This window comes from Daphnia magna, linkage group LG3, assembly GCF_020631705.1.
Source record: "Daphnia magna isolate NIES linkage group LG3, ASM2063170v1.1, whole genome shotgun sequence".
NCBI lineage: Eukaryota > Metazoa > Arthropoda > Branchiopoda > Diplostraca > Daphniidae > Daphnia > Daphnia magna.
Genome location: NC_059184.1, coordinates 4085254 through 4109496, shown reverse-complemented (window position 1 = coordinate 4109496; position 24243 = coordinate 4085254). Strand labels below are relative to the sequence as shown.

The 24243-nt window shown below is 41.0% G+C and overlaps 3 protein-coding genes across 5 annotated transcripts in view; 1 reads left to right on the top strand and 2 right to left on the bottom strand.

The window, feature by feature from the left end:
• The window catches only part of LOC116918623 (neuronal acetylcholine receptor subunit alpha-10), a 34819-nt gene extending 21974 nt beyond the window's left edge, over nucleotides 1-12845 (bottom strand). For both annotated transcript variants that reach the window (XM_045171426.1, XM_032924359.2), the window contains exon 1: nucleotides 12711-12845. The gene's annotated coding sequence lies outside the window, so the exon portion shown is untranslated. The remainder of the gene's footprint in view (nucleotides 1-12710) is intronic.
• Nucleotides 458-20934, top strand: LOC116918619 (unconventional myosin-If). Of its 2 annotated transcripts, none has more exons than XM_045171418.1 (27): nucleotides 458-1100; nucleotides 2873-2998; nucleotides 3105-3194; nucleotides 3350-3444; nucleotides 3546-3723; nucleotides 3821-3983; nucleotides 4280-4387; nucleotides 4534-4665; nucleotides 4772-4890; nucleotides 4966-5031; nucleotides 5161-5259; nucleotides 5329-5397; nucleotides 9562-9732; nucleotides 10300-10466; nucleotides 10903-11040; nucleotides 11161-11310; nucleotides 11618-11762; nucleotides 11881-12001; nucleotides 12068-12231; nucleotides 12314-12469; nucleotides 12539-12678; nucleotides 12745-12893; nucleotides 12961-13410; nucleotides 17923-18073; nucleotides 19839-19959; nucleotides 20183-20261; nucleotides 20383-20934. In XM_045171418.1, exons 1-27 carry the CDS (start codon nucleotides 1098-1100, stop codon nucleotides 20457-20459), a joined length of 3627 nt encoding a protein of 1208 aa, XP_045027353.1. In that variant the 5' UTR covers nucleotides 458-1097; the 3' UTR covers nucleotides 20460-20934. The 2 variants fall into 2 exon arrangements, with proteins under 2 accessions (XP_045027353.1, XP_045027352.1); XM_045171417.1 differs by lacking the exon at nucleotides 458-1100 and adding an exon at nucleotides 1359-2564.
• LOC116918625 (serine-rich adhesin for platelets) lies at nucleotides 4125-7620 on the bottom strand. Its single transcript, XM_032924360.2, has one exon. It carries the CDS (start codon nucleotides 7423-7425, stop codon nucleotides 5572-5574), a length of 1854 nt encoding a protein of 617 aa, XP_032780251.2. The 5' UTR covers nucleotides 7426-7620; the 3' UTR covers nucleotides 4125-5571.
• Nucleotides 20935-24243: the final 3309 nt, after the last annotated feature.

Below are 24243 nucleotides of genomic sequence, written 5' to 3'. Positions count from 1 at the left end.
ATGGCTTCCCGTCAAACATTTCCTTTTAAAGACCTGTTAAATGCATCGATTGCGTCGACAAAGTCGCCACGCAAAGACGAAAAAGAAAGTGGGTCTTTTTGGTTGCGCTGATTGCGTATGCGTGGTATGTTACTCAACCGGCAGTCGTGAGTCACCAAAAACACTGCCCTCTATGGAGAAACATTGCAACTATTCTGCCTTAGGGCCGCAAAAGAATAAACAAAATTCATGCACGAATAAAAGAAGAAAAAAAAGTCAGAGATAAAAAAGAAATAAATAAAATCCCGGATGAAGGCGGGTTCTCTCATATTTCTATTTGTTTTGAACCGTATCAAGCTTCTCGTATCTCCCGCTACTATCTCCACAACACGCCACATAGGGAAACGATGTATAACGCAACGGAAAATCTACCGGTATCAAAAAACCTATACACTTTTTTTTTTTTTTTCCAACCACAACAACTAGGCTGCCTAGTTGACGCGAGGGAAAGTTGCTCAGATCTCTCTCTCTCTCTTTCAGTCTTTTCTTATTCTTTCTCTTAACGCTGTGCCAGTGCGTGTGTTCAACAAAACCAGCAACCGCTCTCTATACATTCCACCGTCTTTCTACTTCTCTTGTTTTCAGCTCGTTTTTTTATTATATATTTTCATTCTTCTTCAGTTGAAAGACGACCGAGACTGTGAACAGTTCGCACCGTACTCTCGCGCGCTTGGACCGGCAAAAGAACGGACAATAAGTTTTTCTTTTAAAGAAATGTTTCGCGTGTGTGACTTGAAGAAATCGTTTCTGCAATAACAAACCAGACAGTTAACGTGAACAAGTGGGCGACGCCGTGCTTATTACCACCAAAACGTTTCATTATTAGACACTGAGATAAGGACACATGGCCAAGTGAGCGATACGAAGGGGTGCTGCTAATCGGTCAGATTGAGGGGAATAGATAATATCGAAACGGAGTCAGTTGACAACAATCGCAAGACGACGGCTGTTGCAGTGATATAGGATAACAATCGAGTGATCGCGTCGATGTTGCATAATTTCACCATTACCGTTGGTGTTCTTCCAAAGGAATAGTTACACAAAAATCCTACGCAAAAATGGTAAGTCCAGTTTTCGAAATGAGATTTAAGCAAAAATAAAAATTTAATAAAATACGATGACTCATCAAGGGAATTGATGCCAATCGTTACGGCTATTTACGGTTTTTTTGTGGGGGGGGGGGGGTCGTCGATTAATAACGGGCAAGCAAGGCAGTCGGGCGTATTCTGCGTATTCTGCCCCCCCCCCCTCGGGAGTGCGTACCAGAAAGTGGATCTACCGGACGGAAACAACTAAAATACGTCAGGGCGTTGGCGCGCGCGATGGTTGGGTTATCGCACACACACAACACTTTGTGTACTCCCACACTTTCGTCCTCAACTTTAGCCTATCTTCCAAAAATCGATAATATTCTTGTATTTTGCTATGTTCAAAAAATTAGAATAAGATTCCTACTCCCCCTCTCCTTTTATCTTTTCTACAGAGGACTTTTTGACTTTCGTCGACATTGCTATCTGTCAATTTTTAAATTCCCACGAAAATATGATAAGAAACTGCAGATTAAATTAAAGAACCGTAAAATAAAATAGTTTTCCCCCTTGGTGGGCTTGTCGCAATCGGAACGTGACGCGTGTGACGTGGCATAATCAACACAAGACACAAATCGTGTGCCAGAATCAAAAATTTTTCCTGATTGTCAAAAGTTGAAAAAAAAAAAAAAGAAAACAAAAACAAAACAAAAACGACCAAAAACTAATTTAGCAAGAGTAAATTTTCTATGGCTTCCAACAGTGAAGGCGTAAATGAATCAAAACAAGAAAAGCGGCGGGGAAAAGAAACAAAATAAAACCAGGGACGTATCCTTCGTCAATCGAAAAAAATGTGCATTAGAAAATGAATAATTGATTATTCGTCATCCAATTAAGTCGGGTGGCGACAGCAGAAACTGAGGGTTAGAACGGGAACATACCCTATCCTTCTCGGCTTACACAGACACACACACACACACAGACACACACAAAGTAGGGAAATGCTAAAGCGTCGACGCAGTGCAGGATTTTAATCCAATTACAAGGTAGGAAAGCCGAAGAGATAGAACAACAATAAGGGCCTTTTCTTTCCCCTTTTCATAATAGCAAACAAAAAAACAAAAAAAAGGCCAGGTGTATAGAACGTTGCCGACATCCGAGTAGTTGTTAGACATTAGTACGCGTTGGTCAACGAGTTTGTAGAGGATGTTACGCAGGACGGGCAAATCGAAACCGGCGAGTGAATTGGAATCGGGGCCAAGTTGGGGTGTCCATCATCAGCCAATGCCTTTGTCTCCGACGAGACCGGCCACGCTTCCGCGGATGAGAGGCAAAAAATCACGCGCTCCAGCAATACCGCCACCCGAACAAAACTATGGATTGGCGAAAGTGGGTCGTTCGGCGATAACGACCGGGATGGCGACGTTCCATCATCCTCGGAGAAAGTTCCACATCCCTCGTAAAGGCAGGCTCATCCTGCCGACAGAAGAAGACGAGGTACGACACGTAGAAAACAAGGGTCTTCTCGTTTGTCTGGCAGACGATTTCTTACTTTGAACGAAAAAAGGAAAATTCGACACACAAAAAATGGATTTAGGTTTCCCCTAAATAAAACCTGTCGTTTTGTTTGGGATTTTCTCCTGATCGATCGTCCGGTTCAACCACGACCCATTCAAGAATCGAGTCCCAATGTCCATTCTGGTCACGTGTTTAGTTAAGGAGCAGAATTTAACCTGAATTGCTACGTCCTTGAGTGACATTTGAATGATTTAAGTGCATGAAAATTAAAGCTTCTTTCTTAACAGGTTTATCACTGGCAATCGCACAATGTCAAAACGGCCGGCGTGGACGACATGGTGTTGCTCTCGCGAGTTACAGAAGATGAAATCGTCTCCAATTTACGTAAACGCTATTTGGATGATCAAATATTTGTAAGTTGGTCAACTTTCTTAGAAAACGAGGAAAAAAAAAAGTATGAAACTGTGCCAACTCTCCAGTAATAAATAATTTGTACTATTTGTACCAAAAAAAAAACAGACGTACATCGGCCCAGTCCTCGTCTCAGTCAACCCATTCAAAACCATGCCTTACTTCACTGATAAGGAAATTGAGCTTTATCAGGGCGCTGTAAGAAAAATGTTTTTTTTTCTTCTTCTATATTTTATTGCATACATCATGTTTATTTAAGTCATTCACCTCACCCACCACGACTTAACAACGGCAGCTCAATTTATCTGATTTCCTGTTTGTTTTCTTTTTTTTTTTTTTAACATGCTCTACAGGCTTCGTATGAAAACCAACCACACATTTACGCTTTGGCAGATAACATGTACCGCAACATGTTAATCGACGCTGAGAATCAATGCGTCATCATCAGGTATTACATTCACCCAATTTCATGAATTTTTCAAATTTCACACACAAAAAAAAAATCCCTACTAAATTTTCTTTCGTTCTTTCGCATTGAAACGAAATTAGTGGCGAATCCGGGGCGGGTAAAACAGTTGCGGCTAAATACATAATGAATTACATCGCTCGAGTATCGGGAGGTGGCGACCGCGTACGCCATTTAAAAGACGTCATACTCGAGTCCAATCCACTCCTGGAAGCCTTCGGCAACGCAAAATCGGTTCGCAACAACAACTCCAGCCGCTTCGTGAGTTTTTAATCCAAATTACAATCATCTTTTTACAGGAAAATAAAATGTATATATTGATTTTTATACTTTTTTCTTTAAAAAAAAATTTTTCAAGGGAAAATACGTGGAAATTCAATTCTCAACGGGAGGCCAGCCGGTCGGAGGAAAGATCTCAAATTTTTTACTGGAAAAATCCCGCGTCGTCATGCGCAGTCGCCAAGAAAGGAGCTTCCATATTTTCTACCAATTATGCGCTGGAGCCGACTCCCGTATGGAAGGTAAGGCGTTGAACCCGAATTTTCTCTGAAACTACAGGGAAACGGTGATAGGGGACGACAGTTTCCCGTGGCCGTACAAGATAACAGCTGATTCTCAATGACTTGCCAAACTTAAAAAATAATAATAATAATATGTATATATATTTTTCAAAAGTTTTAAACTTTTTCAAGTATATTTCGCATTGTCCTCGTAATCCCTCCCCAAAAAAAAAATTAAAAACAAATAAATAATTAAGTTCAAGTAACAAACAATTGAACTGATGGTGAGATATTTGTTTTTGTTCAAATGTTTGCAGAACAATTGGGTCTGGCCACTCCGGAGAATTACGCCTACCTCAGCCAGAGTGGCACTTACACCGTGGAAGGCACTAACGACATTCAAGAATTTCAAGAAACCATGAAAGGTTTGATACAAAATCAATTCAACAAATTAAGTAGGAAAAGGATGAAAAGAGAGAATATAAATTAATTGTTTTTTTTTTTCTTTCAAAATTCGACGATGTGTGGGGGTGATTGTGTTTCAATGAATAATTCAACCAAAAAAAACCAGCCATGTCGGTGGTAGGTCTCAGCGCTCAAGAACAACAAAACATACTACAATTAGTATCTGCCATTCTACACCTGGGCAACATTTCATTCGCCGAGGACCGTAGCAATTTCGCCAGCGTCCATGATGACCGATGTAAAAAAAAATAAATAAAGAACAAAATATTGCCAATCTCATTTCAAAGGGCCTAACTCTTTCTTTTTTCGAAAAAAAACAAACAAAACAAACAAAAACAAATTAGATTTGGATTTCCCGGCTTTCTTGTTGGAAATCGATCCAGTGGCGTTAAAATCAAAGCTGACCGGACGCATATTTGAAAGCCATCGCGAAAAAGTCAACATGACCCTCAACGTCGAACAGGTGAACTTTTTTCACGCTAAACTGTCAAAAAGCAATTCAATTCAAAGCTAATCGTTTAACAAATGAATACCGTAGGCCTGCTACAGTCGGGATGCTTTAGCCAAAGGATTGTACAGTCGAATGTTTGACTTCCTAGTTCAGGTAATCGTCACGTGCTATTTCGAACGAGGGAAAAAAACTAACTAGGCCAACGCAATCAGAAACTTGAATCAAACCGAATAACAAAGTAACTTGGTGTGTATGCGTGTTTTGTTTTTTTCTTTTTTTTAGAAAGTAAACACTGCCATGGTAACGACGACGCAGGGCTACAGCACTGGCATTTTGGATATTTACGGCTTCGAAATTTTCGAGAAAAACGGATTCGAACAGGCAAGTGAAAACGAATTTGAAAGATAAATTTAAAGAGCATCCCGAGTAATCGCCTATTGCGTTGTACAGTTTTGCATCAACTTTGTCAACGAGAAATTGCAGCAGATCTTCATCGAACTAACCCTCAAAGCAGAACAGGTAGGACAAACTTTCTTTCCTTAAAAAAAAATAAATAATAAACCGTAGAAACACATCGTCATATAAAGAGGAAGAAGGGTGAAAGAAAAAAAAGAAAAAGACGCGAGGAAAAAAAAAAAAAAAGGTTTAAATAATAGAAGGGAAAAATAAAATTATTGATCCCTGGGAACTGTACTACAAAAGTCCGATGCGAGACAGTGTCGTCTTAAACTTGCACCACATCGTGTAGCAATAGTCGTAGGTTCGAGAAATAACGTTGAAATTGTTGGCCTCGTACTCCGGTCGAAAGTTTTGATCGTGGCGATCGATTGATGGTCGGAAGCCAGGCCTTCCTCCGGGTAGCATTCCGTTTCGAATTGGATACGGACGAGAATATTGTCTAGCTTCTTCATCGCCAGATTTCTCCAAATCATCTGCAACTTTTGCAACGACTTCAATCGCATCTTCTTCCTCGACATCTTCTTCTTTCGAGAGAAGGCTACGGCTGTTTCTAACATTCTTGGTGACAGCTGGTGGCGCTGCCATCAAACTGCTGCTGCTGCTGCTGTCCGTATTGCTCTCGAGGCCCAGGTCAATATTCTCAATCTCTGTTACCGCATCACCGAGTCCCGGGTCTTCCGGGATGACTTCTGTTGTGATGACGAGGAATTCATGAGCTTCCGTTTCAGCGACTTCAGTCACAGCTGGACCCTCTGCCTCTGAACGAGATGAATCTGTAGTGACCTCCGAATCAAGTGAGACGGAAGGGTCGGCCGCCACGTCTGGTGGAGCACCCCAACCGTCATCTGGACTGGCACCAAATCCCGACTGAGCACCGGAGAGCGACCATTCAACACCAACTTCTGTTGACAAAATTGCACCTGACCCGGCATCGGTCGAAGTTTCATCCGATCCCGCGCCCGATCCAGATTCCGTGGATGAATCAAACAATTCAGATGGACCGCTCGTTACGACTGGCTCTTCTTCGGTCGTAACATCTTCATCGCTCAATTTCTCACCAAGTGTTGTAGGAGGTTCCGTAGTCGTCGATGTCGTCGTCGAATCTTTCTCGTGATGGCCATAAATATCCCAATAGCTATCTCCAATTACATGGTACGGGGTGGTGGGCTCTGAAGAATGCGGAATGGAATGCTCGGTTCCGCTTGTCGTAGTTGAGTCAGCTTCCATTGTAACATCTTCGTCGTTGACTACATCACCGAGCACCATCTCTGTCGTTGTCGTTATTAAATTCGAATCGCTTTCGTCAGTTTGCTCTTGATCTTCGCCAATCGAATGAGGTTCGTCGTAACTGGGCTCAGCCGGAAGAGAAGCTTCTTCGGAAAACGTGACTGCAGAACCAGCAGTGGTCATTTCATCTTCTTTGGTTGTCGTCAGTTCAATAGGTTCTACAGTCGTCTGACTGATTTCACTGGCAACCTTTAATGCTTCCATGACGGGGGCTGCGTCGATCTCTAGTTTTACGACTACGTCGGCAGCGTCCGTGACTGGCTCGGTCGTTGGCGTCTGATCTGATAGCGATTCAGTTTCTTCCGACAAGATTTCTTGCGTGGCCGTTTCTAGTTGCAGCGTGGGACTGCTCGACACCTCATTGATGGCTGCCGTGCCTATCGATGAAGTAGACAGTGTATCGGTGACGGCTACTTCTTCCACGTCGGCCGAAGTCAATGGACTTTGACTAACAAACGGAATTTCCGTTACTAAGGCAGACTCGCTCGTGACCTCGGTGGCTGGAACGGATGGAACGGCCGTCGACGTCAATTCAGTCGTTTGCTGCTGTTGTTCAGGTTGCGTCTCGTTCATGGTAGCGTTGGGTTCCATGGTCATGAGGAGTATGCCACCAGGTGGAAGACCAATACCTACCAGACCGGGCAAAGGCCTCTTGACGGGTGACTGGATGATCCAAGAATTGGGTTTTACAGAACTGACTTCTTCACTCGGTCTCTGTTGACTGGGCACCACGGCCACCATCAGCCAAATGACCATCAATGTCTTCGCTCTTGAGCTGTTAATCCGTGTAGAAGACGCCATGTCGTTTCTTCTTGATTTTGTGGATAAACGTAGTTGTACAATTGTTAAGGGGCAGCGTGAAATTGGATGTTTGGAAAAAAAATTGGAAGGGCGGAAGAGACTTGTTACTGTTTGTTTTGTTGCTCGAAAATGTTTTCGACGAGCGATTTGAAGCGGCTGCGACCGCAGTCTTCAACTAACTGGAGGCCACACGAAAGAGTACCTTTTTATATAGAAGGGAAACAACAGACAGAAAAGAGCGAACGGGGCAAGAAAGAGAAGCGCAGCTCGCGTGTTGAATGAGTTTTCAAATGAAGAAGAAAAAAAAAAAAAAGAGCCAACGGGTTGGTGGCCCAGCCGGGGGAGGTTGGTGGTGCTCTTCCCTCCTCCGCCGTTTGGTGTTGTTGCCGTGCAACCGACGCAAATCCAGCCAACCCCTCTCAGCTCCCGTCCTCTCCCACCACCCCACCCCGTCCGTGTGGTTTCCGCCAGGTATCCAAAAGTCCCGATTTCCATCACAACCCTTCCCCTCCTCTTCATATGAAGGCTTCCCGCTCCCCCCCCCCTTTTTTCCCCCTTTGCAATCGATGTGTTACGTGCGGGTCAATAAAAATGACGTGACCCACCAACCGTTGGCCAACTTTTTTTTTTATAGAGTCCACCAATTCCAGGTATCACAAACAAAAATTTCATACAGCAAAAATTGAAAATAGAAAAAATGATGACAAGGAAATTTTTAACTGGCAAGACTTTCTCGGTAATAGCCAATCATCTTAACTCATTTCGTTACGCAAGATTAGCTGGAAAAATCAAACGGGAATTTTAAAATTAATATAAAAGTACAACCGCTGTGAAAATAGTTGAAATCAACGCAGCGAAATAAAAAATCGAACTAACAAGGCCTCCAAGCTGTTAAAAAAAATACGGACACGCAGGTCGAACCTACGTGCCCGTTTCTTTGAATCTTTGTGGTTTTCACGGGCCTACACGCATGTCATCAGGTCGTGCTATTTTCGAGGAAGTCAACTTGGTCTACAACATCTTGCTTCGAATTGCGTCAGGAACGCTGTCGCAGACGATAAATTTCGTACGCACAGCTCACGCAGAGGAAGAAAAAAAAAGAATTAATTATTCCAAAAATAGAAAGAAAAAGAAAATTCCAAGCCTTTTATTATTTACAAGTCATTCGTAGCGAGATCCCTTATGGCGAAAATGATCAAATCACCGGCGCCAGTAATTTTCGTAGAAGAAGATGAAAAAAAAAAAAAGAGGCGAAGTAAATCTAACGGTTTTTTTCATCTCGCTCTTTAAGTTGATCCATTACGTGTATGTTTCTGTGTGGGAACCCACACCATCTCGCAACGTCTTCCCATGCACGTCGTGCTTCTTTTGATGAAGGCGTTCACACCGCAGCAGCAATTGCTGTTGACGACCTTACAGAGCACGAAATTACGAACGTCCTCCTCACATCCTCAAAGGATATAAGTATCTCATGTTGCGCAAAATGTTCAAAAGAAAAAGAACGAAAAAAAAAAAGGCCATGTCCTTCTTTTGACCTTACTTTAAAATACCTTTCCAGAATTCTTCTAAATGAGAGCTCGGCAATCAAAGGTTGTCCCGCGTATATTAAAGCAAATGGCCTTTTTCATCAATTCCTTCCTATTCTTTTCGTTGTTCCCTTCCCGACTTTACAGTTAGTTTAAGCAAGCCTCGCAACAGCCCTAATTTCGTCTCTTGCGGCATAAAATCGTCGTCTTTTTGTCGTGAATAGATTTCGTATCAGGCAAAGGAATGGCACGTTCAAATTAGCGACTAAAAAGAGTACGATCCCACCCGCCAAAGTTATCGATTTCGGCAGATTCGTTAGTGAAGTACAAAGGCTTTTCCCAATGTAAATGTTATTTTCCTCGATGATTTCAAAACAAGAAATAATTTTAAAAAATGATTCAACAAAAAAAAATAATTATGTTAAGTCTCAGTAAAACTGAATGCATAATCAACAAGAGAGATGGTCGTGGAAAAAAAGAATTGGGGTCTTGATTAGGACGAGACAAGGTCATTTTTGAGACGACGCCCCAAAAATGCCTGGCGCCTGCTGATGATGACGATCTTATTGTTATGTTTTTTCTTTTTCTCGGTTGCGATGCAACATAATAGGAAGAATACGTACAAGAAGGCATCAAGTGGACGCCAATTGACTACTTCAACAATCAAATCGTCTGTGAGCTGATCGAAGGCCGTCGACCTCCCGGCGTGTTGGCCATCCTGGACGACGTTTGCGCCACGCTTCACGCCGTCAGTGAAGGTGCAGACAACGACCTCAAACAGGTGAGTTACAGAAAAGATAAACCTATGAAAACGTCAGCCGTCATCATGAAAAACGACCCCATTTCAGCACAGGGTTTTTTTTTTTTTTTTCTCTCTCTTCTAACCACGTCTTTGTTTGGCCATCATTAAAGTGTTAAAGACCCCGGGTGCTTGTGTTGCGCAATTCTAGAACGTTCTCGACTACGAAGCACACAACCTCTAATATGTTATACCCGAAGGGCAAACTGTCTGACAATTTTTAAAATGTCTAAAGACGTCAAAAAAAGAATATGGCTTAACGTAAACCAGCAGGCAACAAGAAACTATTTCACTAGAATAAAAAATTTTAAAAATAAAATAAACAAGACACGTAGGAAAAAGGGAGCCAGGCAAATCAACAATGCAGAGATTGATTTACAGCCAGAAGGGAAGAGTGAGGGACCAAGAAATTCCAATTTTACAACCTTCTTTTTCTTTTTTCATGATTATTGCACAGGTAGCCGTTTGATCGAACGTCGACAACCGAAATTCTATGACGTAAACGTAACAAAATAAATGAAAATTCTTTAATTTTTTACATCCTCACAGAAATTATGCTCCGGTGTGGGAAGCCACCAGCATTTCGAGTCATGGAAGTCCGGCTTCACGATCCATCACTACGCCGGAAAAGTCAGTTACGAAGTCGAAGGTTTCTGCGATCGCAACCGTGACATCTTTTTCAACGACCTCATCGAACTGATGCAGAATTCAAAGAAGTACGTAAATTCAAAAGACATTTTCTCAACTTCCTCGTCGTCTTTTCAACGTGTATTCGCTTTCGAAATCACGGAAGCGGTTCAGCACAAACGAATCGAATGATGAGCGCAAATAACCAGAACCGATACGCTTATTTACCGTTCGCCTTCGATATGATGAGACTACCGCCCAGGAGGGTTCGCCTTTTCTAATCCCCCAAAAAAAAATCGCTTTTCCAGTTCTGTGTGTTTATTCGCCATACCGTGGCCGAGTTGAACGACGAAACCAACCAAGCAAATCTAATGTTGATTATTTATTTACCTTTTTTTTTTGTGAGGGAAGAGAGGCTACCAACACTTCAGATAAAATTGAAACTAATAGCTTTTCTCACAAAAATGATTGTCTATTTTTTTTCTTTCTTCCTTTCCTGTGGTTCGAACTCGGATGGAACTGCAGTTCGTTCGTCCGTGGTCTGTTTCCTGAGGTGCTTTCGGCCAACTCGAAAACGCGTCCCACAACTGCAGGCTCCAAGATCAAATCGCAAGCTAATCAGCTGGTTGAGGCACTCATGAAGTGCACACCTCATTATATTCGGTAGGACGACCAAGGTCATTGTTATTTCGTTTTCCCAGCCACAGACCAAGAACCATAAAAACTAACATTTTCTTATACATTTCCCATTGGTGAAACAAAAACAAAAAAACAACTGCAAAGGTGCATTAAACCAAACGAGACCAAAAGGCCGCACGACTGGGAGGAGGCGAGAGTCAAACATCAAGTGGAATATCTCGGCCTGAAGGAAAACATTCGTGTCAGGCGCGCCGGATTCGCTTACAGACGACCGTTTGAAAAATTCCTCAAAAGGTAACGTCAAACGAAAAAAATAGACTCGTCATCGAGTGCTTTTTGCTCTATAGACCTACTGACCCGAGAATTTCGTCTCACGATCTTACGCTATTCAAATTGTACGGGCAAAACCGCTTTGGGTTAACAAAAGCAAAACAACGACCAAAAAAAGGGCGTACGAAATGAATGATGAATGTTCAAAATATTGTATGTCCCGTTAGTTTCCAATTTATCTTGAAAGATGAATTGAAAACAAGCGGAGAAGCAGGAAGACCCAAGTGAACTCAATCCCACCCTTTCTTTTTTTAACGAAAACAAAAAATAGGTACGCCATCATCAGCAAACAGACATGGCCAGCGTGGAGAGGAGACCCACGTGCTGGAATCAAAATAGTCATGGAGGCCGTCAACATGGACCCAGCCGAATATCAGCTGGGCAAAAGCAAAGTCTTCATCAAAACGCCTGAGTCGGTATGACGCTTTTATGTTTAACGTTCCGTCAAAACTCGATAATAGTTGTTAGCAATGTGAATTTCAAAAGTAAAGACAACATGATTTATATCAACCAAACAAAACAAAAAACAAACAGCTGTTCCTGCTGGAAGAAATGAGGGAACGCCGATACGATCATTACGCGCGAGTCATTCAAAAAGCGTTTTGCCGTTATTTTGCACGTCGACAGCGCCAGAAGCAACGCGAACAAGCGGCCGGTATAATCACTGACCCTCCCTATTGGCATATATCATTATGTTAAATATCGGTTTCAATGTGGGTAGAAATCGTGTTCGGAAAAAAGGAGAGACGCAGGTTTTCACTCAACCGTGGTTTTGCTGGCGACTACATTGGATTAGATAATCAGCCGGCCCTTCGTTCACTGGTCGGCAAACGCGAAAAAATTGAATTCGCCGAAACTATAATAAAATACGACCGACGATTTCAGGTACTTGGTTTTTATCTTTGAAAAACAAAATGCCTGAACGTGGTCCCTTGAACTTTTATGTCCATTTCGTGTTACCATGCAGACTACCAAACGTGATCTCATTTTGACTGGGAAAACTCTTTTCCTCATCGGTCGTGAAAAGGTGAAAAAAGGACCAAAGAAAGGGCAGATTATCGAAGTGATCAAACGAAGGATACCAATCGATACAATCAGACAAATTTCTACAAGTACAAAGCAGGTGTGTAAAGATATGCTGCGTCACAAGTTCGTCTGCTGCAATAATATTCCCTTTTCCTAACTCGTGCAGGACGATTTCCTGGTTTTGCAAGTGAACAATGAGTATGATACACTCATCAGATCCATCTTCAAGACAGAGCTGTTGTCTACTCTTAATCGAAAACTAAAAGAGAACTACAACAGAGCTCTCACCATGAACTTCACCGACAAGTAAAATAGCCAATAGTTTTGTTTTTTCCTACCTTGAGATGACCAGCATTTTGATGATCACTCTAGCATGGAGGTTTCCATAAAGAAAGAAGGATGGTCTGGAGGTGGATTCAGGATGGTGAAAGTAATTGCAGGAAATGGTGAAGAACCAATCTTGAAGGTGTCTGGAAAAACCTTGCTCGTCTCAATTGGACCTGGATTACCAAACACAATGAGTAAGACTATCATTAGCAAAGACAACTATGAAGTTAAACTTCATTTCATTATTCATATATCTTACAGGACCATCTCTTCGATTGGAACCAGACAACGAGACACTGGAGGCTGCTCGTCGCGTGGTCACAGTCGTGAATTCGAAGACAAAGGGAATCAATAACAACAATCATATACCTCAAAATCCGCCATCAAACAGGATTCATGCACAAGGAAGGGCGCCAAATTCAGTCAGTCAAATCAGACCCACGAGAAACGCACCACCTGCACCTTCGAATCCCGCTCCAAATGTTGCAAAAGGAAATTCCAATCCAACTGTAAGAAACGTTAACTGCTACGTGGAGCCACCTGGCGGTCTTAAAAAGAACCCTTCCTTCAATCGTGTTTCCCGCGCTCCACCACCACCGTCTCATCCTCCTCCGGCAAATCAGCCGGTCGTACGCCCATCTGTTCCTAACAGTCAAGGAGGATTCCGGCTTCCCAATCCAGGAGCATTTCGATTACCAACTATCACTCCAGGTAAGAATTCTTTTTCAATTTACTCTCATCCATAAATTGAGCCAAAAGGATCACAACGATCAAGGACAAGGACTCGATCGAACTGTCCATTTGCTAACAATCTAGAAACAAGAAAAAAATATGCAAATGAGGTGGAGGTCGAGAGAAGAACGTCATGCTAATGCGGTTTAAAGGAATGGGAATTTTCAATCAGTTCGTGAGAAATCAGATGGTAATGAGCTTTCCAATCGTCCCTTGGTTATATTAGCTGTCGTATATCACGTCGATAACCGATCGCAATATGTGGCCATTTTTACGGGGAAATAAAAAGAAACAAAAATAATAATCCCTTTCAAAATGAGAAGCGAAAATCCCCACCGGCGTGCAACGTAAATACCTCAGCAAAAGTAACTAAGGCCGACTTGTATATTGGCACGCAACTTGAGATAGGAGTTCTCTTTATTGAGGACGATATGATTGCAGAAATCAGCACAGCAGAAGTCGTTGCATTTTCCGAATAGCAATAGTAGAATAACGAATAATGAAGCCAAATGGTTTGAGATCTCAGCTGTGCTAGCTGCATTAAATCCCTTCTTTAAACAAAATTCCTATTCGATATATCCGGGAAATGAGTCATATCGAATTCTTGAGTATCGACTAACCAATACATAATTGCACATTCCCAGCTGATGAAATCTAATATGGTGCAATCGGAATCACCAACCAAGCGTGGACAGGGCCATCCGTTTTTTAATTAACTAACTTCTTAAAGAAAATCATTCATTTGCATCTTACTGCCCATGGCCATCTGAAAATCTTTCAGTTGCAGAACTTACCAACGATTTCAGTTTCCCATTAAAATTTGTCGTTTGCTTCTCAATCATCACATTGGCGGTTTATCGGTTGACAAGAAGGCTGTGATTTCGTGTAGCGAAACATATCCTCAATCTTGCCTAGTTCTCATCCGCATCGTTACGGATATCAATCAATCCGCCTCTCTCTGCCAATCAGAAACAAGGAAACAGAAGCCACACGGTCGTCACACAGCTGCTGCATTAATCGTCGTCAGCTGCTGCTGCCTTTGTTATTGGATTATTTGGTTTAAAATTGCGTATAAGATGACCAAGGCCGCGCGGACGACCGTTCGCTTTGGTCTTCACAAAATATTCAAGTCGGATAGAACTCCACCGCATTCCAAGTTAGGGCCCAAGGCTTTTTTTTTTTTCCTTTTTGATACTTACGTATACAGGAAGATGTACACAACAAACGGAGAAGAGGGTGCTGGATTATACAATAGCCGCCCGTCAAGTAAAGGAGGGGGGAGGATCCGTCGGCGACCAAGACGGTACTGATGATGATGCATGATTTAAAAAAAAAAAAAAGAAGGCAGGAAAAGATGATTAGATAGGGCTAGTTTGATATGGTGGAAACGACGCTCACACGGATTTGGATAACAATAAAAGATATCGGTTGGTTGGATTCCGGTGTGTGTACTGCGGAATGGAGTCATCCGAGAGAAAAGTGCATCCGATCCGCGTATACGTATGGATCGAAGACGCCCATCAGATTGGCCGCATACCACAGACGGAACCATTAGCTCCGGGTGGATGTATCACTAGGGGAAAAGAAGGGAAGTGTGTGTTGAAAAAGGGAGGGTAGACGACCTGTGTGGTTATTTGTTTGGTGGGAAGAAGCCCGACTGGATTACGAATAGGCGGATTTTTACACAATCGATTGGTGATTATGATCCAAAGTCCGTGGTGTATAGGGGCGAAGAGGGAAGAAAACGCATTCCGCGAATATCGGAGACAGACATTGTTGATCTCACACACCTGGAGGATGCCATGGACAAAATAAAAATGAGAAAGAAAAGCTGCAGTCTGATGATCTTGTCAAAATTCTCAAGAAAAAGGACTGGAGGTTGGAATAAGCCGATTTACAGATTGTGTCACACACTCAGCCAATTCAAAATAACAAATCGTGAAACTGTTGCAGCTTGCTGCCAGGCTATCTGCACACAATTGTCACATTGTTATTGTGTCCCCATTTTGTGATTGATTTTTCAAAGGGATGATTACAAACCAGTACGGAGCAACAGAAACATTTTCAAACAATTAAATGAATTTCGTGAAAGAGAATCCATCGCAGAAAGCAATTGCGTGGCCAAAGAGTGTGTAAACAATGACTCAACAAGAATGTCTGAAATCATTGATTTCAATTCAGAAGGATTTTAATTTATTCCGCCCTTGTGTCATTGTTCGCAACCGGTCAACGTACAAAGTACAATGCACGATTGTTTTGTTTTGTTTTTTCTGTCTCTGTCTAACCGTCGTCTCCCGTTTTTCAATTGCCCGGCTGTATATAGCGGCCAATCGATTGAAGAACAAGCGGAGGCAAACCAGAGACTAGTGGGTCTTATTATTTCGTGTTGAGCGGGAGATGGATGACCGGAAAATTAGAAAGAAAAACAAGAACTAGGGCCCGTTGCTTTTGACGGGCCAATCCATCACAGCTGGCCGTTTCTTCCCTTGATGTACACCTACCCTTTTTTTTGTGCTGTTTCTCTGTCTAGGGCGTCTAACGTGAGCTTTTCAACACGCCCCGCGTAGCATCGGTAAATTGGCGGCATCGCCCGAAATTTTTATTTCTTTTTCTCTCTCAGTAATCACTTACGTATACGTATGTTATCCCCCCCCCCCTTCTCTTGTAATATTCACAATTTTCATGTGATTATTCGTCGACTAGCAATTGCGGTAGCTATTAGAAATAAGAAGCGCCACGGCCCAAATTGATGCCCAAACGCGCATAGCCAACGCGGCAAGGTGCGCCGCGAGCGGGAAAGAAAACTTGATTTTGCAATTAAATGGCGGACAAGAAATTGCATCAAATTTTAAAAAAAGAAATAAAAGAAAAATTTTGCTTTTTTCCCTTTTGAGGGAGGATCGAAAAATTGGCAAAGATGCAAATCCCAAAATAATATCTAAAACGAATCTTATCTTAAAAAAGTGTCATTTTACATACAGAAAGGAGGCGTTGAATGATAATATTTCCTCTTTGGGGTGTATACATGTTTCAACAGTTTAAAATCCAATCTGTTTTTTTGGGGGTTTACAATTTATTACTGAAACAGAAGCGCTGATGAAGTCATGCAAGTTTTTAGACGAAGGGTGGTCCACACCCATTTCCTTGCAAGAGGTAATTCTCTTTTTTCGTTTGGGTGGCTTTAATATGCGTCTAAAATTTCTCGTATGATTTCACTTCATCCTGTGTTTTTATTTGATTTTTTAAAGGAGAGTTTGACGTATCACGCAGTCATGAGGTCATCCCCGTGTGGTCGTTTATTTGGACATTCGAGTCATTTGACACTTGGGGTCACCTAGCTCCATTTTAAGAATTGAGGTTTTGAGTTTCTCCCTAATCATTGTCGTCCGTTAGGGCGCGTAGTAAAGAGAAGTATTTAAAAGTAAGGATGTCACGCCACAAATGATGGCGACCATTTATAAATAGACCACACCGCTTAGCTTTTATGTCCTTAAAGAATCGAAATTCAAACCAAGACGATGACCCCCCTCCACACCGGTTGAAAGTCGAGTCACAAACCGAAACTATGTAAGAAATGGAATCTTTGAGATCGCCATCAAAGTCCAAAAGGGATACGACTTGTCATTCGAGCAGTTTGAGGGGCGAGTTATGGACTGGATACCGGAGTGGAGAGTGGGGGGGGACAGAAGATGATGGCTGTGGGAAACGAGATAATCAATTCAGGTCCGGATATTTTTATTTTCCCAGCCAACGCATTTTCTTTTTTTGCATTTTTTAAATAAAAAGGATGACGTAACCCAAAAAAAAACATGGAAAACTTAGCATCGACCTCATTCTAGTTATTTTTCTTTGTTTTGTTTTAAATATTTATTTCTCAATCCTCATTGCTAAGGGGTGGACACACTGGTTGATTTATTTCTTGATTTCAGCGTAGCCTATTTCTTATTGGCCTGTGTGGAAAGTAGGTTTATAGCGGCCGTGTGGTTTTAACAGGTAGAACAACGAAAAAAAAGTGGAAGCTAGATGAGTTATTGAATAACTTGATTTGAAACTCATGACATGCACAATTCAACGGGAAAAAGAAAAAAATGCATATAAAATACGTGACAACCACCCTAACAACGAAAAAAAAAAAAAAGTCGTGATTTTTGTACGATGACACAGAGCTTCCTAACGGGATCCCAATTTTTCTTTACAAGATTAGATTGGATGACTGTCTACTACCTCGCTCTAATAATCGTAGCCCATCTTTTTTTCATTTTTATTTCTCGCCAAAGTACATTTGTTTTTTTATGATCTGCTAACTAGCTGAGTGTAGGTGACTATACACGCAGACAACAATATAATCAGCTGGAAAAACTTGAAAAGACCCAACTTGTAATAACAAATTGTTCTCGAAAAATGCTCAAGCGTACACATAACTGTAAAACATCTTTAGCTCTAATTTTTCTCAATTTTTTTTTTTTTCTTTCTTCTTGTGTGACGATTCAGGTCAACAACAAAGACAACAGCATCCGCAGACAGGGCATCCACGCAACAGCGGTGCATCATCCACGGTGACGTCACAAGCCAGCGGCGGAGGCTACACCGAACCGCAACGGCAACAAGATTTTATGCGAACACCGGACCCGGGTGTCAGCGGGTAACTGATTCTTCCTTTCTTTTCGTGTGGGGGTTTATTTAAAAAAAAAAACATTTACAATGCCGGTCACCGGAATATTTCTCAGCGGAGAAAAAAAAAAAAAACGAACGGAGAAAAGAAGATTGTAAATATATCGTAAAGAAAAAAGTTGAGCTTGAACCCACCGACCATATATACATCAAAAAGCGCCTCTCACGGAACTCGATGTGAGAGCTGCCCTGGGTATCCCGTTAACTCACGATGCAAACGCAGCACGTAGCAGCGTGAAGGAACCTTTTCGGGAAGAGAAAAAAAAAATGAAAACAATACCCGATGCCCATATTTGAATATATACATAGCGACGAAAGCTCAGACGTACACAAAAGGATTTATGTAATAATAAGATGCGCGCCCATCATGGAAGAAAGAAAAAAAAAATTCTTCCGCGTCTGCCAGTCGTCAAAAAATTGTTGGACTTTGTTGCCAAATGCAATTTTTCCGATTTGCGGTCGTTAAACGTTTCGCTCTTCTCCCCATTTAGAGTGTTTGCCTATGAAATGAACACAAGCAAACATCGTTTGTTTTGCGCTACATAAAGCAACGCGTACCTATCCATGCGGATAAATGGAAAGCAAAAAGAAAAATATGGTCGGATGACTTGGAACAGTGTGCCGAGTTCAACCGTTCAAGTTTTCTGTTTGGTTGCACGAGAATGTAATTGCTATGCTAAGCATCGTTCATGCTTCATTTATTCCTCCTTTTGTACATTTCCGTCTGTTTCACGAAAGGCAGAAGCGGGAACGGGAGTATTTCAAAAAAAAAAGAAAGGAGAGGTATACAGAACTGTAGCAATAGGTTCAAACAAAAATCAGCGGGAAGTCTTGACGTTATTATTTTTGTGTCGTTATCATTACTCTCCATCAGTCGATCGCGGCGATCGTTTTTATTATATTCGTGCTGCGGAATATTATACCTTTGCCCGCCGTCGTTAAATGATCTCAACTATTTTGCATCTATTTGTCGTTGGTAATGGGGAAACGTTTTTTTTATGTCTAGTCAACATCCAATTAAGGAAATTTCTCGGCATTGGAAGTCCTTTTTTCGGAATTCGTATCGCGTTTCAGAAGAAAATGCAACGCAAAAGAATGAGAATTGTGAGATGACTGTTTGATTTTCCCCTCACTGGATCGCCGTACAAGGTGCTCTGAATGTCATTCCAAGTCGTGATTTGTTCACCAGCGTTCCAGCCTTTTTTTTTTTTTACATATTTAACAGAATCTGACGTAGCAATCCTTTAAAAAAAAAAATCCTTTTTTTTATTTTCTTTCCTTTAAAAAAAAAATCGTCTTAAATTCCATATACCGCTGGATAACCTTAACCTAGAGAAAAGACTGTTGCAACCAGTCGCTATGTGTCTAATTGATTATGCACACTTGACGGGGCGAGCACCATCTTCGCTTACCTGGTTTATTTTGAAGAAGGCAGCACCTAAAAATGTGCTTGCTCTAGTGGATAAATCGTAAGACGACCGTTACTATTTTTTGGCTGGAACCGCTGGAAGCGCAAGAACAATCGAATGACCCTGCACCCGAGCTAGACTGTAACGTTCCCATTAAGACGGAAACAATAACGGACAATAGCTGTTAACGCATTGTAGGAGGTCGATTTTTTTTTTTGTGTGTTCCATAATAAAATGCGAAGCAAGCCTTACCTTACTTTTTCGTTCCGTGCGCTTTGGCATTTTTTTTTATTGTTTTAAACATTTTGTGGTGTGTCCAATTTGAAGGGTGAAAAGGGCAAGCCTACGCAAATCGCAAGAGCAGAAGCAACAGCAGATGCAACCCGCACCTCGAGCACCGGCCAAGCCTCGAATTGAACCGAAACCTCCAGCACTAGCCAAAGCTCGGGTACGATCTATACATTTATGTAAAATAGATAATAATCTATAAACCCAGTATATGTGTGCGCTGCAAATTATATTGTACATTTACCGTATAGCATCATTTCTTTTTTTAATACTGTGCAATCATCGTTTATGACGTGCATCAAAACGTAGATGGTCTATAAAAAAAAATAGCAACATATACTTTGAAAAATGAAAATTGACAAATTTCCATTCGATCGCTTCAGGCCTTGTACGTCTACCAGGCTCAAGACACGGACGAATTAAGTATGAACGTTGGTGATATCATCGAAATCATATCAGAAGGTAAAATAATTTGATTTGCTCATTCTGCCAATCCTGAATCAATAGCCTGTAGTTTTGTCATTGTTTAGTTATCATAGTTACACGTAAATAATGTATGATTGCTATCCAATTTTGAATGCAGATCCATCGGGATGGTGGCAGGGTCGACTGAGGGGCAAGCAAGGACTTTTACCTGGAAACTACGTCCAAAAATTGTGATGTGGGCCAACAGATACCGAAAAGACATACACACACAAACCAAATAAAGCCCAAAAACAAGAGAAAAAAAAAATTTGCATGCCCTTTTTTTCCTATTTCTAGTATTTCCCGCGATAATAATGAAATTAAAAAGCAAGGTTGTTCCAAACCCCAATTCACATACACGGCTCCTTTCTACCGATTTTTCTATATACATCCCATTAAAAAAATAAAATATCGTTGTACCTTTTTCTTGATTGAATGTTGATTATTTAGGATATAATCGAAATCTATTTGAATTTACACGAGCACCAAGTCAAGTCAAAATAGCCAGTCGAAGTGGATAACATTCTTAACGACTCTTATGTTCATTTGTCTATTTTATTTTATTTTTTTTTTCGTCTATTGTTTTTGATTGTTGCAATTTCGACTCGTTAAGTTTGTGTTGGTCACATTCTGATAATAAACTACGACTTGATTGGAGTAAAACACCTCACACACGACACACTTTTGTCCGTTTGTTATCGGGTTTCCCGCTGAGAGAATTTTTCAAATTGTTAAGTGACATAGACAAACAATCTAAAATAAAAATACAAGAAAGAAAAATTGTGCAAATTACACTTTCGCTTGTTAGTTTTCGAGGTAACGAGAGAGAGAGAGAGAAATGAATGTGTCTCTCACGGTGGCGTTAAAAATGAGACATCGTTAATAGGAAAAAAAAAATATTCCCATCTATTCTATTTACCGTGTACGCCGAAAAATCAAGCCCGATATATACACCAGCAACAAACAATAATAAATAACAAACAAAAAACAAGGAGAAATAAAAAAAAATTTCAGTTGCTTTTGTACATTTTGACGTTTTCTAAAAAAAGACGAACCCAGAAACGCGGGAAACGAAGCGAGACAACCGACGAATTATTTGGAGTTTCACAGTCATTAGAACAATATTTTATAGCGAAAAAAAAAAATAGATAATAATAATAAATAATAAAAAGAATTAGAAGAAGATCCTGTGGTGAATAGACGAGGATAGTTGGTGTTCCACAATTTAAAGCTTGGCCGACTCACCTTTTGCCCTTGTCTACTATTTTCTATTACGACGGAGGGGAAAGATGTTCAACTCTTCGCTCTCTTTCTTGCACATTATGCTTTTATTTTCTTGCAGTGGTGTGTATATACATACAACATGAAGCATAAGTCTACCCGTAAGTGGCTTCCGAATGAAATAAAATTATTTTTTAACCCTGCGCCTCCTCTTTTCTTTCTAATAATACTTAAAGAGTGGTATACTCCTTCACGACCCGTTGCCTCTTCTCAGTGAACGATTGTAAGAAAAAGAAGAGGGGACACAAGAATAAAAGGTTCTTTCACTCTTTTCAGGTATAGATTTTTTTTTTCTTCTTCTTTTCATGTCTTGTAAAACCTTTTTTTTTTTTTGGCCTATAAGCGAACAATAGTGGAGACCTAGCTCACTCAGGTGTTCCATAACAGCGTACAGTCTCCAAATGCACACCTGAAATTTCCCAACTATAAATAGGTGACTGTTACGACAGTGGAGGCTGTACGCATATTGTTAGAAACCTGTTTCTCTCCGTCGCCATATGTCTTTTAAACAACGATGATGGTCCCTTCCTTTCTAACTATAAAAAGAAGAAGCCCTTAACTATCGCCTATAAAAGGTGAACTGATTGCTAGCAGGGTTCGCTAACAACCTGTCACAGAGGGTAAAACGATAGGACTCCATTACTCTTCCGGAATAACAGTAGCTTCCATCCCTCCCCCTCCCATCAGCTTATCTGATATTGTTAAATACATTGTACTGCCATTTTGCAATGAACCACATGAACAAATTTCACCTTTCATTTCGAAAGAGGCTATGTAGATTGGTGAACGATGTATAAGCTGCTCTCATTGTTGTGTAATATAACGTTTTCGTAGTAACAAGAAAGAAACCTTTTCATGGCAAAAGGACGGCCCTGTTTTGAAAACCAGTCCACACAGCAGACGGGCGATGTGTTTCTTTCGCTTATCGCCATCGTGACAATATCCGGTACGCGGCCAAGATACAGAAAAATTTGTTACGGGTTTTTTCTTCGCCCATTTATTTTTTTCCTGGTTTTCATCCGGTTTGCATTTTCCCGTCCGCCATGGACACCAGCGTTAGTTGACATTAGAAGACACGATATGTCGTCTATGAACGTGTCTGTATTATAGCGTATTGTGTCTTTGCGGTTCAAAAATGGTCCGTTCAAATGTCAGCTGGCTTTCCTGTGTTGTTGTTGTCATTTTTTTTTGGAGGTGGGGTGAACAACAACAAAGTGCCGTTTTCAATGTATTATAAATACTGACTCACTTAATAGTCCTATTATTGAAAATTACTTTTACGCGGGATAATGCAATAACGCCATTTGTGTGGAATTGCCTGGTCAACCATATGCTATCGCCATTTTCGCCTGGCCGTTTTGGTGTGCATTGAAATTTGTTTCCGCCAATATGGCACCATCGGAACGCAAATTGAAAAAGGACGAGAAGAATGCCCAATCATTTTTGCCAGCAGTATCCTAAAAAATAATAAATCGCAGTTTATAATGTACCAAAGACAGCCACAAAGAATCCCATCAATCGAGGGATTCGCTATAAAAGGACACGAGAGACACAACACGAAAAGGCCAAACAAAACAAAAGATAAAAGGAGAAATAAAACCGCTCCCAAATTCTCGTTCCCAATCGTCAAACAGAGAAGACGAAGAATATTGTTGTTATTACGTCCCTTTTTCTTCTCTGGCCAACGACTGTTGTAAAAATCGATAACACCGAAAAGACGACCAGATAGAGCCAGCTAACATAAGGTCAACAGAAAAATAAAGAGACAGGGCCTTTTTTTTTCCGCTTTATATTGCACCACCATATGCAAAGAGCGATGGAGCCTGATAAAAATGAAAAATCCGAGAAGCAAAGTCGTCTGCATACCTGTCATGGCGAACAAAAGATAAAACGCACAGGGCCACATTTTATCGATAGACTAATAGAATACAAATCATAATCGTTGAATCTTTCATTGTGTTTTAGGTGTTTATATCTTTACTTAAAAAAACAAAAAGTTTCTTGATTTTGCGTTACGCCTTTGATTGGCCAACCCTTGAAAAAATAATGACAACACCTTGCCATTGTCTTTTTTTTTCCCGGCCTGGGCGCCAAGAGTAGTGGAAAACAAATGAAAATCGAAAGGAAGAAGAAACGCTTCGAGCCAATCGTGTGGGTTTACACATGTTCAAATCCACTGGCTTCAATCGAATCTTTTCTTTTTGCTTGTTTAAATTCCGTTGGTGATGGCCAGTGATTTATACCCGGCCATTGACACAAGTGAACAAAACAATAGTGACGTCACCACGATGCATTCATCATGTTCTTTTTTTTCGCGGTAAGTGAATATTCGTTCACGACACATCCTTCAGATTGAATTTCCGTATCTGTTTTTAGAAGATTCGTCTTCTTTCAAATATTCTTGGCCACACACGACACAGAATAAAAAGTTTGAAAAATCTACAAAAGAATAAGCACGTCAAAACACACATACATCTACCATTAAATGCTTGTTTTCTTCCGCCATGTCTGTGCATGTTTTTGAAAGTCACAGACATTCCCTTCATACATGAGCTCCGTCATGGTGTCACGTGCATATTTCTTGATTTCATTTTCTCAAATCTTTAACATTAAAAGAAGAAAAAGACACGTTGAATATATGAGATATGGTAAAATGAGAAAAAGGGACCGGATAGATGATGAGTCTCCATTCTTGTGT